At 45.7% G+C, this 19,581-nt stretch overlaps 1 protein-coding gene across 2 annotated transcripts in view; it reads right to left on the bottom strand.

Moving 5' to 3' along the window:
• The window catches only part of FHAD1 (forkhead associated phosphopeptide binding domain 1), a 144,203-nt gene that overhangs the window by 94,738 nt on the left and 29,884 nt on the right, over window positions 1-19,581 (bottom strand). For both annotated transcript variants that reach the window (XM_073903320.1, XM_073903319.1), the window contains exon 4: window positions 10,697-10,903. In XM_073903320.1, the coding sequence (XP_073759421.1) occupies window positions 10,697-10,903 (207 nt within the window). The remainder of the gene's footprint in view (window positions 1-10,696; window positions 10,904-19,581) is intronic.

Consider the following 19,581-nt stretch of genomic DNA (forward strand, 5'->3'; position numbering starts at 1 on the left):
TTCCAGTGGAGCATGGCTGTGCCCAGCACCCTGAACTGTGCCTGGGACGTGCTGCGGGTGTCGGCTGGCTGAACTGAATGGGACAACTGGCAGACAGAGCACAAGTAAAGAGGCCTTTGGCTGATTCTGGAGGTGGGGTGGGGAAAATACACCACAAGCCTGGCTCATCTTATAATAGTGGAAAGTAAGGAGGTCCTCCAAAGCCAAGGGTGGAGACCTGTCAAGGGACATGGCAACCAACCTCAAATTGCTCCCAGTGGCCGAGGCTGGAGTTATTTGAGCAGCAAGACAGATAACGTAGTATTAGATCATAACCCAAAGTATACATGGAATATACACAAGTTCATACTGATATAAATACATGATTCAGGAAATACGTAAACAGGGAAGGAGAGACAATCTTCCTTAGAGAAGAATTTAGTATATGTAGATAGGCCCCCCTCCAGGAGGTAGAGCTTGATTCCCACTGTCTGCTCCTTCCTCCCCTCTCCTTTGGGGTGGGTTATACACATGACCTGCTTCCAAAGACTAGAGTACGGGAGGGGAAAAGTAGTAACTTTCTAGTGGAGAAACCTGGCAAAGACCAGCTTAGCCAAGTGAAGAAGTTAACATCCCCAGGGATGTGATGTGGGTATTGGGTCCCCCCTAATATGTGACAAGGACACTTCACCTTTGTGGCATGTTTTCTGAAAACCATAACCCCAGTCTAATAAGAGAAGAGGATCAGGCAAATCAGATATGAACACAATGCAATCCAATCAGGTATCCTGGAGAATGACCCCTGGTCAGTACTCCTCAAGACTACTGAGGTCATGGAAGACAGACCAAGAAATTGTCCCAGACCAGAGGAGGTTAAGAAGACATAGTGATGAAAGGCAGCATGGTGCCCTGTGTTAGGTCATAGAGCCTGAAGTTCAGTTAATAATCATGGACCAATGTTGGTGTCTTGGTTTGGAAAACTCTACCATGGTAATGTAAAATGCTTAAAATGGGGGAAATGGAGGGAGAGGTATACAAGAACTCTCTGTACTATCATTACAACTTTTATGTAAATCTATAAATTATTCCAAAATGAAAATGTCATTTCCTGCGGGGGGGCGGAGAAAGGCTTTGAGTTACCAGGAGAAAACCCTACAAAACCCTTATGCAACTACTAATGTAGCTTACTCATGGGAGAGTTCTCTGGGACTGCTTCCAGGCCCAGAAGTTTACTAAATAAAGTTTACTAAACTTTACTCTTGTAGCTACACAACTGTAATGACTGGAAGGGGTGAAGGTGGAAAACAGTCACACTGACCATGACCACAGCAAGGAGGCTCAACTGGATAGACTAGAAAACACAGACGTTAGCGCCAACAGCCAGCAGGGGGCACTATTTGGCACCAGGGCCAACAGCCTTCCCTACTTCAGCAGCTCCTGGGGTGTTGCACTAATTCCAAGTGGGGTAATAATTCTAAGTTCCCCAGAAAAGGAGAAAAGTCTTGTGTCCAAGACTTTCAATATGAGAAATCAGGATTATGCAGTTGGAACAGGGACCTGACACATTATATATAATTTTTGGAGCTTCAGAAAGGCGGTCTGTTTGAGGGGTTCATAAGAATCATTCATTTGGATTTTTACCAGCTGGGTTCAAAAGGAGATCTGGCCCATTGAATTTCTCCATTGTCTGTAAGTCTTCTAGCCTAGAGTTTTCCCTTTCCTTTCTTTCTTTCTTTTTTTTTTTTAAAGATTTTATTTATTTGAGAGAGAAAAGGAAAGCAGGGGAGGGGGGGAAGCAGAGGGACAAGCAGACTCCCCACTGAGCAGGGAGCCTGACATGAGGCTCAATCCAGGACCCTGAGATCATGACCTGAGCTGAAGGCAGATGCTTAACTGACTGAGCCACCCAGGCGCCTCCAGTTTTCCCTTTCACCTTCTAACTAGCTTCCTGGTCAGTCCACAAAATGGGAAATAGAGTCTAATGAGAAAAGACCCAGATTTTTGCAAATAGCCTCTTCTACCTCTACATGAGGTCTATTTCAGGTCAGTCTTGCCAGATTGAGAGACTTCCTTAACACTAAGTTAAGAAAAGAGAAGCAGCAAGGTGGTTCTAGTGTGATCATAGAGTGAGCTTCCAGAGGACACCATAAGCAGCCACGGTCGGTCTCTTGGTTCCTGGGCTGGGTTGTTTCGCCTGGATGCTAAGGCTTCACCTGCGCTCTTCCCTCTGCATCCCCACCCTGCCCTCTGATGTCATCTGGGTGGCCGGTAGACATCTGATGACAACACAGACCTCAAGAGTCCTTTTGTGTGAGTTTTTGCTGAGGACACCTCCTGAGGCGTGTGCTGCCCAGGCCCTACACGCCACTGGCCTCAGAAAATCTCCTCTGACAAGAAACACTTGGCCTCAGGGCGCCTCATCACATCAGCAGGTCCCCACAGGATTCATAAAAGCACACCTATGAGATCAGGTTGGGGATGACAAAGCTTGCCTTGCAAGAGGTTTGTTCTGAAGAGCTCTCTGGTCCATTTGGTCACTGGTCCCTCAAGCCTGGGGACAGGTAAAGCCACATCTTCCCAAGCATGGAATCTATGCAAAGGTGCCATGAAATGGAAATGCCACCCTTCTCCAGGATGGACCAATAAGCTTCTCATAACACCCATTCACCAGAGGGGAGGAACGAGCTACTCTGCTTCCTTGGGGATCGGCTTGGGGCTTTTCCAATGGAAAAGTGGATTGTTTCTCATTTTCTTCCCTCTTCCCCCAAATTCCTACTCTCAATCCTGTTAGGAAGGTTTAGTTGAGGCAGGGGGAATACTTCCTAATGTCACGGACATCTGGAGTTTGTTTGTTTGTTTGTTTTGCCTACCCTGCATCCATTTCTCCATCTTCTGGATGGGTACCTTAATTTTTGTGGAGCAGACAGCCTACCCCCCGCCCCACACTTTTGGTCCATGTAATTCTGGTGGGGCTGATCCCTTCCGCTCCAGGGAAGAGACCATGACCCAGGCCTGGCAATCAGAGCCTTCCTTGTCCCTGGCCTCAGTGACTGGTTCAGGGATAGGCATGTGGTCCAAGTCAAGCTAATTAAGACATTTCTACTTTTCTTGGAACTGCTAAATTTAGAGGGTGCTGGGGATGCTGGCCGCCACCTCACTACAGGTGAGGCAAGGGACTGCCTGAGATTGTGAAGCTAGATGAAAAAGACAGATTCCTGACCATTGTTTGGGCACCTGGATCCAGCTGAGCCTGAAGTTGGTACTTTTGGTCTTTTCAGTTACATGAGCTCCTCCCGCCCCCCACCCCCCAACTTAGGCTAGTTTGAGTTGGGTTTCTGACACTTGCAAACAATAAAATTTCCTGGAAAATATGCTTATTGAGACTTCAGCACAAGTATCAGGATGTCGTCAGAATGAGAGGTGTTATGCAGGTTATGATATACTCAAATACAACCCACCAGACTGTAAACAGGCACCACATTTATCTTTAAACTTGTGAAAATAAAGCAGTGGCCCAGAGAAGAAGTGATTTAAGACCAAGGAACCAACCATAAGACGAGTAGTGAAACATCACATAGAGAAACTCTGAAAAATAAACAGTTCTCTAGCTACAGCGGACTTCAGACTACAAATCCCAAATATCTTTTCGAAAGTTATACCAGGAACAACATTCCAAGTTTTAAAAGAAAACTTTCCAATTGAAGAAACAGTAAAATGTATAATATGCATCTGTTGTGTATATTATATATTAACGTCTAGGATATCTATCAGATATGTCTCAATGTGATTATATTATGACATGTGCAAATGCATACATATCATGTATCTGTATATTTAGAACCACATATTTCCAGATTTTTCAAAAAAGATGTGGTGAAAAGACTGTTCAAATCTATTTTTTCAGCTTGCCTATTTTTTTTCTTATTCCTCAGTTAACCAAGTAAAAGCAATTAAGCAGCACAGTTTCTGGAACTCGGGAGGGCTCGAGCTGGGCTAGCTCCTTCTCCCCGTCCTCACCACCATTTTCAGCTCTTCTTTCGGAAAATTAAGTAAAAGAGGAGAGTCGGTGGAGCATGGGGTTATAAACAGAGGCTGGTCAATGTTTCCCGTAGAGCCAGACAGTAGATGTTTCCAGCTTTGTGTGCCGTATGCTCTGCCCAGCTAATTCTGCCGCCATAGCAGGACAGCAGACTTAGCCACACCGACGTGAACAGGATGGCTGGTTTCCCATAAAACTTTATTTACAGAAACAAGTGATGGCCTGGATTTGGCCTGTGGGCTGTAGTTTGCCAATCTCTGGTTAGGAGCGTGGGATTCAGCATTACACAGAATCAGGTGCTGCTCCCTCTTTGTCCCTGACCATATGTGTGACCCTGACGAATGTGTTCCCTTTGTGCCTCATCTGAAAAATCAGGATGGTCACAGCTACTTCTTAGTTGGTGAGAAGTGAATGAGATAGTGCATATACCACGCTTAGAGTACTTCCTGGTACATAGTACGTGCACACTGAATATAGTCATCAGACATTATCATCCGCAGCAAAGAGGAAAAAGAAAGGGCGTGGCTGGATTTGCCCAGGAGCTGCAGCAATATCCAGGTAAAAAGTTAGTGGAGGCAAATAAGGGAGCCAATAAGTGCAATTGCATTTTCTTCTGCTATTGATGAATTTCGTTTTTACTGCCATGATATATCCTCCCCATCAGCAGGTGCAATTACAGGCTGGCCTGGGGCCCCCAGGACATACCTTGACCGCCCTGCAGTGAAGGACCTGCCTGAGCTTTTGCAGCACCATGGGGCTCCAGGTGCCCCGCTGTTAGGAAAGGCCTCTAGACCCGTAGGGACTCAGGAGAGCAGCCTTTCAATCCCAGTGCTGGCTGTAACCAATACATAACCTTGAGGAAGTCGCAGGAAATCTTTGAGCACCATTTACACAATGATAGGGTGGTCCCAGTGACCTCTACAGAAATTCTGAAGGGAGAAGGGGAACCTGTGATTAATGAGTATCTCCTTGGAAGAAACTGGAAACAAAAGCTTTAGAGAGATGACATAAGTTGTAGCTGGAATTTGAACTTGGGTCTATCGAACTCCAAAGTGCTTGCTTTCTTCACTGTATCTGCAGAACTTCCCCATCACAGCGGCAAGCAGCAAGGGGTGCAGGGCTGATAGAGGTGCTCTTTGTGTCAGGTAGGATGTCATGACGTTGCAGGAAGGATGAAGGAGGTATCCAGGTCACATGGGACAGTGTGGCTGGACTGGGAACAGGGCCGAGCAGCTAAAGGGAAGGGTAGTCATGTTTACCATTGTGGGGCCCCCCACTGGCCCCTGTGGGCAAGGGTAGCCCAGAGCCCGATCTGGGGTGGTTGCTGATGGGGCCATGCACGGGGCGAGGAAAACCGCTGCCAAGGGCTGTCAATCCATTCATGAAACAACTGTACATATCACTTGGGGCGTCTGGCTTCCTTTCTTCCTTCTGCACATTTCCCTTAGACTTGCCATATTTCAGAACAGAGAAAGACACGATTTATAGATTTGGGCAAGGTGGGTTTCCTTGCCCCTCTGCTTGATCAGAATACCACTACCATGAATAGGACAGCTTGTTTCCACACCTCCCTTCCCAGAGATCAGAAAGCACTCCAAAAGGCAACCACAGACAAAACCCACAGTATAGCAAGCACGTCCGGCTGTGTGACTTCAATTGCCCATGCCTCGTGCCGAAGCAGAGCCTCTGTTATTACTTAACTGCTTTTGGGGGGGCATTGCAAATGTCCCTGCAGCTCATGTCCTGCCTAGCTGGAGTGGGAGGGTGGCGCCCTCCACATGGACTCTGATGGGAATGGTGACTCTGGAGTTGTGCAACATGGCGGCCCTACATTAGACTTTGGCAAAAGAGCTATGATTTACAAAGCATGTTCCCGGACATATCCCTGGGGGCAGGTGCCAATGTATTTTGTCAACCAAGAGGGGTTTTGGGGGTATTTTTTCATCTTGGATGTTATCCCACAGGTAATTTATATGGACATGTATCCATCTGCTGGGTGGGGAGGTTTTGGGGGTCCTTCCTGTCCTGTCTAACTCCCAGAGGAGGCATCCTCGCTGCTAACATGCTTATTTGCTTGATTCTAAAGCTGAGAGTTACCATGACCTTGTCAGAGGGGCTGGACGCCAGGCCAAGCGATTTACATACATTACGCACTTGGTGCCACAGTAACTTCATGCGGTAGGGACCGGTAGTGCCCCGAGTTTACAGCAGTGGGAACCAAGCTGTGAGAGTGGGGTGACTTGTGCACGAGCCCACAGCATAAGTGCAGGACTGGGACTGCTCGAGGCAGCCTGACCAGGACACACACTCCCCCCACCGTGACATCTGCTAATACATGTGGCTCCCCGACCTCCCACCACCCTCCACCCCCCATCCCCAAGAAAAGGGGGTCACATCCCTTCTGATTGGCATGGTCACCACAAAGCCTGAAATAAATGTTTTCATTTGGGAACTCTTTGTCAGGAAGAGAATAGCTCTGATCATGCCCATCCCTTTTGATTCCTTCTTTCCTTCCTTCCTACCACCCTGCCTGCCTTCCGTCCGTCCTACCTTCCCTCCTTCCAGTCCATAAGGCTACCCTCACTCAGGCCCTGCAGAGGACCCCTCCATTACTAAGAGCTCAGAGGATGCTTGCATGAAAGTCTCTCAATCTAGGAATGCCCTGAGCAGAGAGCACTTTGCGGAGGATGGAGGAAGGGAGAGCCCGCGGTGAAAGGTGGCTCCCTGGGAAAAGCCCAGGCTGCTACAAGCACCCTGGGCACAGGCCTGCAGAACATTTGTGCAGCTGATTGCCGTCACTTGACGGAATGAAGCGGGACGCAAATGCTTATAGAAATAAGAATGAAAAAGATGTGTGTATATTCAAGTGCCCACAAAAGTGTGCTTTGCTCTCTTTGAAAACCAGTCGGGGATACTACCCTGGCTAGCATTAGATTAAATGGTTTTCTTCCCTCTGTTCCCCACAAGTGGGGACAGAGATGAATTCTGCATTGACCAGCTATGTGATGCTGGGGAAATCACTTAACTTCTCTGAGTTTTGGATTCTTTGTCTGTAAGATGGGGATCATGAGAGAACCCACCTCGTAGGTTGTTGTGAGTGTTAAATAAGGGAGAGCAGGCAAATTGCTTAGCACAGTGTCGTTCATATCCGGAACTCCTGCTACTCCACTGGTTTCTCTTTTTACCAAGGGTCCTCTCCTTCTGTAGTCAAGATTTGAGGTCGTCATCATTGTTTCTTATACTTATCTCATATCAGAAACACCTCGTAAAATGAAGTACCCCTTCCATACTTAGACACCTGTGTGCATGACATCCCTATTCACGACAGCCAGAAGGTGGGCACAGCCATCGATGGATCAACGGCTCAACGAAATGTGGTGTAGACCCACGACGGAATATTACTCAGCTCAAAAGCATCCCCTTACTCAAAAAGGAAGGGGATTCTGACACCTGCTACAACATGGACGCACCTCGAGGACATGATACTACGTAAGTGGAGCGAGACAGTCACAAAGGGACAAACACTGTTAGAGTCCACTTACGCGAGGTGCCCGGAGCGGTCAAATTCAGAGAGACAGAAAGAATGGTGGCTGGGGGCAGAAGGAGGAGGGAGTTTTTATTTAATGGGCACCGAGTTTCAGTTTGGGAAGATGAACAGAGTTCTGGAGACTGCCGTAGAACCATGCGAATGGAATGGCATGGAACTCTATACTTAAAAACAGTTACGATGGTGAATGTTTTCAGTATTTGGCCACAATCTTAAAATTGAAAATTAAAAACAAACAAAAAAACCTAAGTACCTCCTAGGTTGTTTTTTTTTTTTAAGATTTTATTTATTTATTTGACAGAGAGAGAGACACACAGCGAGAGAGAGAACACAAGCAGGGGGAGTGGGAGAGGGAGAAGCAGGCTTCCCGCTGAGCAGGGAGCCCGATGCGGGGCTCGATCCCAGGACCCTGGGATCATGACCTGAGCCAAAGGCGACGTTAAACTGACTGAGCCACCCAGGCGCCCCCCTCCAAGGTTTTTTGGGGAGTAACAGAAATGGATGGAAATATTCTGAAAGGTTGTGGTGATGTCTAAATCCGTAAACATACAAAAATGGGGGGCGCCTGCGTAGCTCAGTTGGTTAGGCGTCTGCCTTCTGCTCAGGTCATGATCTCGGGGTCCTGGGATCGAGCCCCACATCGGGCTTCTTGTTCAGCTCTCCCTCTTCCCCTGCTTGTGCTCTCTCTCTCTCTCAAATAAATAAATAAAATCTTTAAAAAAAACATACAAAAATGGGCTGAATCGCAGGCTTACAATGAATGAAGTTTATGTTATGTAAATTTTACTTTACATAATCAAAGCCCATCAGATTTTATCCTTTAAACATGTGTAGCTGATTGTACGTCAATCATATCTCCATTAAGCTGGTTTCTTACCTTTTTTTTTTTTTTTTTAAAGTGGGCTCTATGCCCAGCTTGGAGCCCAATGTGAGGCTTGAACTCACGACCCTGAGATCAAGAGTCAGACGCTTAACTGGCTAAGCCCTCCAGGCGCCCCTCCATAAAGCTATTTCTTAAAAAAGCAGCACAGTTTCCCATATACGAACGAACTCCTTGTAGTTTTTTCATACAATGCCCCCTTTTGATGGATATTTAAGTTTCAATTTTTGTGTCCCTATAAATAATATTTCCATAAATATCTTCATATGAAAAAAATGCAAACACTGTTTGTTGCCCTTTCCCCTGCTGGCAAGCCACAAAATGAGAATTTCCCAGGCAGTGGAGCCTGGGAACCTGTAATTTTGTTGAACATTCCAGAAACATTCTTATAATCAAACATATTTGAGAAACATTGACTCAAACTTCACAAACTTGGATTTACAGGCTTGGGGTTTGAAACTCCATTTTCTCTGGTTCAGAAAAAAAAAAATCTGTAAATGCTCTATACAAGGGATTCCATATTTAGGCTTCCCTTCTGTTGGGGGTACATCGGAATCACCCAGGAGCCTGTGAGAATGCATATACCCCAATGCAGGCCCCACTCCCAGGGAGGCTGTGTAGGGTCACCAGATTTAACATAAATAAATACGCAGATTAAAAAAATATATAAATGAAATATAGAGTATCCAATTAACTCTGAATTTCAGACAAATACTAAATAATTTTTTTAGCATAAGCGATCCCTTGCAATATTTGGGACATACTTATACTAAAAGATTATTTGTTGTTTCTCTGAAATTCAGATTTAACTGGGTGTCCTGTGTTTTTTCTGGCAACCTTTAGTACGAGCCTTGGGCCTGGATGAGGCCCAGGGATCTGCATTGTTGGTCTGCTCCCCACAGGGTTCTGATGTGGGTGTGTGTGGGGGGGAGGGCTCCTTATTATCCATGTTGAGAACTCTTGATCAGGTCAACATCTTCTGGGTCAGGAGCCCCCCTCAGTGCTGCCCCAGGACCCTGGTGTGTTCCATGAGCAAATATACTTTAATGGTCTAAGGAGGATAAGGCAGCTGAGCAGCAGCTGAAAAATCTGCCTGCCCCACATCTTCAAAGCCAAATGTGATGGATGTGGCATCATGGCCCATGCAGCCTGAGGGATGCCGTCCATCTTCCTGGGGTGCACAGTTAGGGCCGCCTGTGCGCTCAAAACCCCAGGAGTCTGTCTAGATCCTCTAAATTTGATTTATTTATACCCAGCCTTGTCCCAGAAAGGATTTTAAGCTTTGGAGGCCTCAGTCCATGTAGCGTTCTTGGGGGGCGGGGAGTAAGATAAAGATGCCATCTCTCTTGGACACACGTGACAGATATTAATTGTGTGCTCACCGTGAACGGGCACCATGCTAGTTTTACAATTATAATCATCTCTTTCCACCCTCAAGGTGAGCCTGCAAGGCCCCATTTTATAGAGGAAGAAACGGGAGGTTCTGGGGGGTCCAGAGGCTTGCTCAGGAGCGCATGAGAGTATGCGAGTGGCAGAGCTGGGATTCTGACCGAAGCCTGAGCCGCTAACCAGCCCCGCTCCCCCCCCCCCCCCGCCCCCCGGCCCCAGACTGCTTCCCCTGAGAACGGTGTGTTCCCTGGGACTGAGCTTTAATGGGGAAGTTTTGTATTGCATTTTGCTTAAACTGGGGCCATATTTTAGGTCAGGATCCCAAGGATGTTTCTGATCGGGGGTATGATAACAGGTGCCATGTGCTGAGTCTCCGCCGGAGGCGGACACTGACTTTCACACTTTACAGAGAGATATCTTCTCAATGCCGTGCAGCATCGGAAGCCTGAGACCCGGGCATATAAAGAACCCTGGCTGAGGTCACAAAGCGAAGAAGCTGCAGAGTGCTGATCTGCCTAAAAAGAAGCATCCATTTCTGAGTTTTCAAAAACACACGCCTGCTTTCCTCTTGCCCTAACCAAGCTTTGCATTTCCAGGAAAACGCTATGGTTCGGGGTTCGCCCCTGTGCAACTCTTACACGTCATTCCAGGAAATGCCCAGAAGAGGGCGCTAGGACGCACACCCCCACCAGGATCCGGCTGGATTGGTGTGAACCTTGCAAGGTCTGGTGGGTCATTGTCACTTGTGTGCACAGCATGAAATCCGGGTGGCACGCTCTGGACAAGCACCACCCTTTGGATGCACGGAAGACGACAGGACATGGCGCCTCTGGCCCCCTACCCTGCAAGGGCCTGGACTCACCGAGGGTGGATTTTCAATGACCAGTTCGTAGGTCAGCCCTCCAGACCCAAATCTCAGGATGTCTCCGGGTAGCAGCTTCACGGCCACATTCTGAATGTGGCACTCGTTGACGAAGGTACCGTTTCGGGAATTGAAGTCCTGGAGAACAAAGCTGTCCTCGCTCTCATTATATTCAATAAGTGCATGATGGTTGTCAATGTCAGCAGACTGAAATACAGAAGGAAGACAGCTGTAACTGGGGCCCCAACATCTACTAGTGAGCACTGGGTACCGGAAGGTGCTAAGTCCCTCGCCTGGCCAGCTGGTCACCACAACCCTCATTTAAAAATGATGACGCTTGGGCTCTGGGCTGGGCATGGAGCCTGCTTAAGATACTCTGCCTCTCCATCTGCCCCACCCCCACAACACTCTCTCCCTCAAAAAAAAAAAAAAATGATGATGCTCAGGGTCACAGAAGTTAAGTGACCTGGCCAAGGCCACATGCTTAGTGTGTGGTGGAGCTGGGGTATGCGCTCTCTGACTCCAGACCCAGAGCAGGCGCCCAAGTTGTGAGGTGGGGAATCAGGTGGCACAGAGGCAAAGGGAACTCGGGGGAGTTCCCCGAATGAGCTCCCCTGAATGAGCACATATTCTGGCCAGGGAGTTGGCCCCTCTCTCTCTCCCTGACCCCACATAGGTACGCTTTTGGTTGTCCAGAATGGCAGGACAGAAAGCAAAAATCACCCCAAACACAAACTAGAAAGATCAGTTGGCAAGTGACAACTGTCCACTTTCCTGCAAGGAAAATACCAAGTTTGTGGAATAAGGTACCTAGAGCTAAGGGAGGAGAGAGTTTCTAATGATTGTTGTTCATTAATTTTTTTATTCATTTTGAAAATAACATTTTTAAAATGTTACAGAAAATGAGAATTGGAGAAAAGCACAAAGAAGACATTATAATCACTTAGGCTCCCATCCCCCAGAGGCAGGCACTGTTTTAATACTGTGGCTCACTTCCTTCCAGTCTTCTGTTTATGCTTACAATCTTTTTAAAAAGTTCAAACAAAATTGAGATCACACCACATAACATACAGTTTTATAACTAGTTTTACAAAACCTTGGTGTACAATGAAGGTTTTCCCATGTGATTAGTTATTTCTGTTGCTTTTTAAAAGCTGCTCAGAATTTATCTCATCGGTGATGATCTGCTTTTCAATAGGGGGCCAGGTGTGACTACATTTCCAGAAAGAAAGTGACCCCAGCCCAGAGAGTGTGTCTGTGAGTTGGCAATGTGGGGCAGAAGTCTCCTCCGTAATTTCTCTTTGGTTAGAAGAGTGAGCAAAGTTTAGCACCCAGGAGGAAAGACTACATTCCCTGGGTCATGGGGCTCTGGACTGTGGCTGTAGGGCACACATGAAGTCTTTCTCTTTTCAGGACATTGTGCCTATTAGACCTCTACCCTGGCCTGAGACTTTGCAATTAGTTTCTAGATTTATCTTCTTGGAGTGCCTCATCTGACGTTCTTACAAAGAGTACTTGCACTTAGAAAAGTATAAAGTCCCATAATACAGTACAAAGTGTAAAGTCCCATAATACAATGATACCAATAGCCTATATTGATAATATAATAATAGCTTATATTATATAGCTTATATTGTTATACAGTAATATACTAACTTGTATTAATAGAATATATTAATTCAACATTACATGCCAGGAAATTTGCTAAGTGCTCCACTGCATTATCCCATTTCATCTACACAATAATCCAAAGGGATGTTTCTCTATTTTGTAGATAAGGAAACTGAGGCACAGAATGATTAAATTTGCCCAAGGTCACCCAGCTTGGCTAGCCTGGATTGTTTTCAGATTTGGCTGGTTCAAATGTCTGTGTTCTTACCTACCCACTTTGCAAATTTTTATCATACACTTGGGTACTCAGAATATTGAAACACAAAAAGAAAGCAGGAGGAACTATATTAATGTCAGATGGAACTGACTTCAGAGGAAGAAGTGTTACCGGGGTAAAGAGAGGCATTACATATGATGATAAAGGGGTCAATTCTCCAAGAAGACATAACAATCCTAATTGTATGTGCCTAAAGATAGAGCATCAGAATAGGTGAGGCAGAAAGTGATAGAAGTTTGAGGAGAAATAAACAAATCCATTATGATAGTTGGAGACTTCAACATCCCTGTATCAGTAATGGACAGATTCAGCAGGCAGAAAATTAGTAAGGATAAAGCTGAACTGAACACCACCATCAGTCAACTGCATCTAAATGACATGTATAGATTGCTTCACCAAGTAACAACAAAATGCACATTGTTCTCAAGCTCACATAGAACATTCGCCAAGATAGATCACACTCTGAGCCACAAAACATAACTCAACAAATTTAAAAGAACAGAAATCATACGAAGCATGCCCTCAGCCTATGATAGAATCAAACTAGGAATCAATAGCCAAAGAGAGTTGAAAATTCCAAAGTATTTGGAGATTAAACAACATGCTTCTAAACAGCATGTTGGTCAAGGAAGAAGTTGTAAGACAAAGAAAAAATTATCTAAATGAAATGGAAGTACATGCAAATGAAAATACAACTTATCAGAATTTGTGGGATGCAGGAAAGCAGTGCTGAGAAGGAAATTTATAGCATAGAATACAAATGTTAGAGAAGAAAGAGTTTAGAATCAATAATCTAAGCTTCCACCTTAGGAAATTAGAGAATGAAGAGCAATATAAGCCTAAGACAAGCAGAAGAAAAAATTAGGACAGAAATGAATGAAATAAAAAAAACCAGGAAAATAATAGAGAAAAATCAATGAAACAAAAAGTTGATTCTCTGAAGATTTTATTTATTTATTTGAGAGGGAGAGAATGAGAGATAGAGAGCACGAGAGGGAAGAGAGTCAGAGGGAGAAGCAGAGTCCCTGCTGAGCAGGGAGCCCGATGCGGGACTCGATCCCGGGACTCCAGGATCGTGACCTGAGCCGAAGGCAGTCGCTTAACCAACTGAGCCACCCAGGCGCCCAAAAGTCGATTCTTTGAAAAGATTGATCAAATTGGCAAGCCTCTAGGAAGCTAACCAAGAAAAAAAGAGAGAGGGTACAAATTACTAAAATCAGAAATGAAAGAGAGACCATCACTACTGATCCCATAAACATTAAAAGGATAATAAAGTAACCTTATAAATAATTCTATGCCCACAAATTTGATAACTTAGATGAAATTGACCACCTCCTTGAAAGATACAATGTATCAAAACTCATACAAGGAGAACTAAATGATCTGAATAGGCCCATATATATTAAAGAATTTGAATCAATAATTAATAGCCTTCCAAAACAGAAAGCACCAGGCCCAGATGGGTTCATTGGTGAATTCCAACAAACACTTAAGGAAAAAATGATACCAGTTTTCTACAACCTCTTCCAGAAAATAGAAACAGAAGGAACACTCCCTAACTCATTCTATGTGGACAAAACATTATTCTAATACCAAAATCAGACAAAGATATTACAAGAAGAGAAAACTTCAGACCAATATTTCTCATGAACATAGAAGCAAAATCCTCAACAAAGTATTAGCAAATCGAATCCAACAATGTACACAAAGAATTGTACACCACAAGCAAGTATGCAGGTATGCAAGACTGGGTCGACACTTGAAAATCAATTAATGTAATCTATCACGTCAACAGGCTAGAGAAGAAAAGTCACAGGATCATATCACTGGATGAAGAAAGAGCATTTGACAAAATTCAACACCTATTCATCATTAAAAAGCAAAAACACAAAACTTTTGGCAAATTAGGAATAGAGGGGAACTTCCTCAACCTGATAAAGAACATCTTCAAAATCCCTAAAGCTAATCACACTTAATGATGAGAAACTAGAAACTTTTCCATAAGATCAGGAACAAGACAAGGATGTCCCCTTTCACACTCCTTTTTAACACAGTACAGTGTCCTAGCCAGGACATGCAATAAGACAAGAAAAGGAAATAAAAGGTACATAGATTGGGAAGGAAGAAATAAAACTGTCTCTGGTTGCAGATAACATGATTGCCTACGCAGAAAATCCCAAAGAATCAACAAAAACACTCTTAGAATTAATAAGCAATTATAGGAAGGTTGCAAGATACAAAATTAATATACAAAAGTTGATTGCTTTCCTGAATACCAGCAATGAACAGCTGGAATTGGAAATTAAAAATACAACACCACTTATGTTAGCACCAAAAAAAAAAAAAAAAAAAAAGGAGGGGGGGAGAAAGAAAGACCAGACAGACAGACTTAGGTACAAATCTAACAAAATATGTAAAGATCTATATGAAGAAAACTACATGATGTTTAGCATCTTTTCATGGGCTTATTTGCCATCTGTATATCTTCCTTGGTGAGGTGTATATTCATATCTTTTGCCCATTTGTAAACTGGGTTGTCTGTTTCTTAATTGTTGAGTTTTAAGACTCATTTATTTTGGATACATGTTTATAGTATTCTTATTCATAACTGTCCCAAACTGGAAGCAACCAAGGTGTCCTTTAAAAGGTAAATGGATAGGCAAATTGTGGTACATCCGTACAATAAAATAATAGTGATGAAAAGAAATGAACTATCAAGCCACAAAAAGACATGGCGGAACCATGTAAATGCACATTGCTTAGTGAAAGAAGCCAGTCTGAAAAGGCTACATAGTGTACAATTTCAACTATATGAAATTCTGAGAAAAGTAAAACTATAGAGACGGTAAAAAGATCAGTGGTTTCCAGTTGGATGGAACTGGAATGAACGGAATTCCAAATGGAATTCCAGTTGGATGGGTTCATCCCATCCAAAGTGGTGGATGTGGGATGGCATGAATAGGGGAAGCACAGGGATTTGGGGGCAGGGAAACTATTCTGTATGACACGGCAGTGGCGTATACTTATTATATATTTGCCAAAACCCACAGAATATGCAATGCGAGGAGTGAGCCCTAATGTAAACTATGGACTTTAGTTAATAATATATCAATATGGGTTCCTCAGTGGTAACTAATGTCCCATGTTAAAGCAAGATATTAACAATAGGGGAAGCTCTGTGTGTGTTTGGGGGGGTGGGTATATGGGAACCCTATGTACTATTTGCTCAATAACCTATAAACCTCAATCTGGTCTAAAAAAGAAACATTTTTCAATATTAAAACACATCAGTTCTTTGGGAAATGCCACTCACGTCGTGGTCATAACCATTCTCATTGATCTCTGTGCTCCGTGAACTCTTGATAACCCATCAAAGAGAGAAACTCTATGGGTTGCATTTTGTTTTTCTTTTCTCAGGCCTCATTTACTTTCAGTTCCCCAGTAGCTGTCAGGCCATTATTAAGAAATCAAAGCAAGCAGGAAGTTTTGAATGACTCCATAAAATGGGGTGAGCCCTGTCATATGTTAGGCCAAGAGAGTGCTTCCTGGGACTGCCTTATCACACCAGACCCTCCACTCCTTGGAAAATTGCTAAAAGCTACTATTGGGACAGAAGCCCTGCTGTTCAGATAGGCTGAATGTATAAGCTCCACCCTGCTGAGCTGTCCCACAGTTCACTGGTGGGAGTGTTAAAACGTGCAGCTCGACGTGAAAGACAGTTCCTCAAAAAATTAAGAATAAAATTATCAGATGATCCAGCATACAACCAAAGGAACAGAAAGCAAGCGCTTGAAGAAATATTTGTACGCCCACGTTCACAGCTTTATTTGCAATAGCTGGAACGAGGAAAGAACCCAGGGTCCACTGACAGATGAGTGCATAAGGAAAATGTGCCAAGTACCTACAATGGAATATTATTCAGCCTTAAGAAGGAAGAGAATTCTGATGCATGTTACAACATGGGACGAACCTTGAAGACATCACGCTGAGTGAAATAAGCCAGTCATACATAGGCAAATACTGTCTGATTCTACTAATATGAAGTAGCTAGAGTTGTCAAGCTCAGAGAAACAGAAAGTAGGATGGGACTGGGACTGGGGGGAGGGAAAGTTGGGCACTGTTTGGTGGTTTAATGGGTATAGAGTCTCAGTTTTGCAAGATGAAAAAGTTCTGATTGGTTATACAACAACGTGAACACTCTTAACACTGCTAATCTGCACACCTAAAAATGGTTCAGGTGGTAAACGTTACGTATGTGCATTTTACCACAGTATTAAAAATGGCTAAGATGGGAGCACCTGGGTGGCTCAGTTGGTTGAGTGTCCAACTCTTGGTTTCGGCTCAGGTCTTGGTCTCAGGGTCATGGGATCAAGGCCCGTGTTGGGTTCTGTGCTCAGTGCAGTCTGCTTGTCCCTCTCCCTCCCCCTACTTGTGCTCTCTCTCCCATTCTCTCAAATAAATAAATAAAATCTTTAAGAAAAATGGCTAAGATGAAGTGCCTCAGCCAACATCAAGATGCTGGCCCACGGCACTGTCAGAACCAAAATCTGTATCCTTGACTTATCCCTTATGGTTTTCACAGTAGACAGTGATTTAATAGTGAGAGAGGAGTGGGGTGGAACTGAATATGGGACATGCATTTTATTATTTATTTGCGAGAGAGAGAGAGAGAGAGAGATCGCATGCACACATGTGTATGCATGGCGGGGGAGAGAGGCAGAGGGAGAGAGAATCTCAAGCTGACTCCATGCTCAGCGTGGAGCCTGACTGGGGGCCAGCCCAAATGGCTGCTTCAACGGGCTAATGGGCTCCTTGCTTCTGGTTTCTGGTTGGGGCTGGCCAATGGGGGATCAGAGATCCAAGCAGGGAGGAGAGAAGGTACGGTATTTATTCTCCTGGCTCCCTCCCTGTGGGGTCACCACGGGCTGGGTGCAACCCTCCACCAAAAGCCACAGCTCCTGTCGGGGGTTCCAGGAGGTGTAACCCACTCACCCTTCAGGTCTAGGGGGTGGGAACAGCCCCTCACTCTTAGTGGCTCTGGGCGCTGCACCATCCGGAGTGGTTTAAGTCTGGCCACCCTCTGTAGGAGTCCTTTTATGAAACCCACCTCTGTCACTCCACACCCATTCTGGATGGCCCTCTGCCCCCTGCCAGGACCTGGAGTTCCAGCAGGGAGAAGCTGTCAGATATGGCTTTCAGGTCCCCTTCTCTCCCAGCCATGGAGGGGCTCAGGGTGGTCTTGTCGTTACCCCACCTCATCTGGTCCCAGCTCACAGAGGGTCTCCTCTTTGAATCTTCAGTCTCAGCGTGACCCCCTAACCCGTGACCATGTTCACCATCCTCAGAATGCCTCCCCTCCCTGTCCCCCGTTCCTTGCCATTGGTGTCAAACTGTCTCGAGAGCGTTCCTCCCCACCTGAGCTCTCAGCCCACTGTCACTGTCACCCATGGCCCCGCTGCGGCAGCTAGCACTGTGGTCAGGGGGAGGCATGTGGCCTCCCGGTTAAGGGGCTGAAGAGGCAGGACGGTGTGGTGCTTCTTGGACTGGCTTTCTAGGTGGGGGACCTGGGCTCAAAGTCCAGCTCTCCTACTTCCTAGTTGGGGGACCTTGGGCACGTGACTTATTCTCTTAGTGCCTCGGTTTCCTCGTTGGTGAATACAGACCACAATAGAACAGCTTAGTAGTTATTGGTGACGTATAAATGAGATAACACGTATAAAAGCACTTAGAACTGTGGCACGTATAGAAAATGCCAAGATGCTCATTACCGTGAGCAAGGGGACAGGCTCTAGGGTTAGAAAGCCCTGGAGTCCAATCCCACTTCGGCCGCGTCCAGCTGTGCAGCCTGGGGCAAGTCTCTGTGGTTGCTTCCCCTGCAGAAGTGGGTTTCATATGCTGTGCTTCACAGGACTGACAGGAGGTGCTCTTCGGAGGAAGTTTCAAGGTAGGAGGACAACATTTTAAAAATTAAATGGGGTGTGTGCATGTGCATGTGATCTATTTCTTTTTACCTTTTGGTTCTTGGCTACCCATTCCCCTGCCCCATCCTCCTTACTGCCTCAAGAAAGATGGAGTGCAGAAACAGTGAAAGCTGGAGTTTTCAAAAGAATAAGGAAATGAGGAAATAGCTGGGCTCTGGTAAGCCAGGGAGTCTGGGAGGAGAAGGGCAGGGGAAGCGTCTCTCCTTCCCTCTGTCAGTGACACCTGCCTACCTTGGTCTCCCTGGGAGGGCCCCGAGGAAGGGCAAAGCCTCAAGAAGAGGCTGGTTCCTAAAATCAGACTGCCTGAGCAGGGTTCCCAGCCCCCGACCCACCCCGTGTGACCTCAACTTCCTCATCTGTAAAATGGGGGAAATGATAGTGCCCGCCTCATGGGGTTGTTCATTGTGAGGATTAAATGAATTAATATACTCGGAAGTGCCCAGAACAGTGCCTGGCACCAGGTAAACCCTCAGTGTGTTATGTATATGTTACTGATATGTTCCCTGGCCTGGCCACAGCTTGCTGGCTCTGCTACCTCTCTGATTACTCCTAGGTCTCCATGCTGGGCTCCTCTCCCTTCACCTGCCCCCGGATTCCATGGCTCCAAGGAGTCTAGGGCCAGCTCCCTTTCCTTCTCGCTCAGTCCACAGGTGGGGCCACTCCACCACCCCCAAATTCTCCAATGTGTATTTCCAACCCCCAGCTCATCTCTGGGCCTCCCAGTGCCTGCCTGCCCCTGGATGCTGATGCACTCAACTCACGTTGCATCCTGCCTCCTCCCGTCCCATATGACCCTTCCCAGCTCACCCACCAACTCTCTCCACAGCTCCTGACATCGTCCTTACTGGTTCCTCCAAAATGCTCTCGAACAAGCCCCACAAGGCCACACCCTCCCCATGGCAATGGTGCAGGCAAGAGGTAGGATTAACTACAGTAGGTAGAATGGTCCCCAAACGAGATCTATGCCCTAAACCTGGATCCTGGTATGATACTCCATTACATGGCACAAGGGACTA

This window comes from Callorhinus ursinus, unplaced genomic scaffold (assembly GCF_003265705.2).
Source record: "Callorhinus ursinus isolate GAN/ISIS: 27379988/994484 unplaced genomic scaffold, GSC_fseal_2.0 scaffold18, whole genome shotgun sequence".
Taxonomy (NCBI): Eukaryota; Metazoa; Chordata; class Mammalia; order Carnivora; family Otariidae; genus Callorhinus; species Callorhinus ursinus.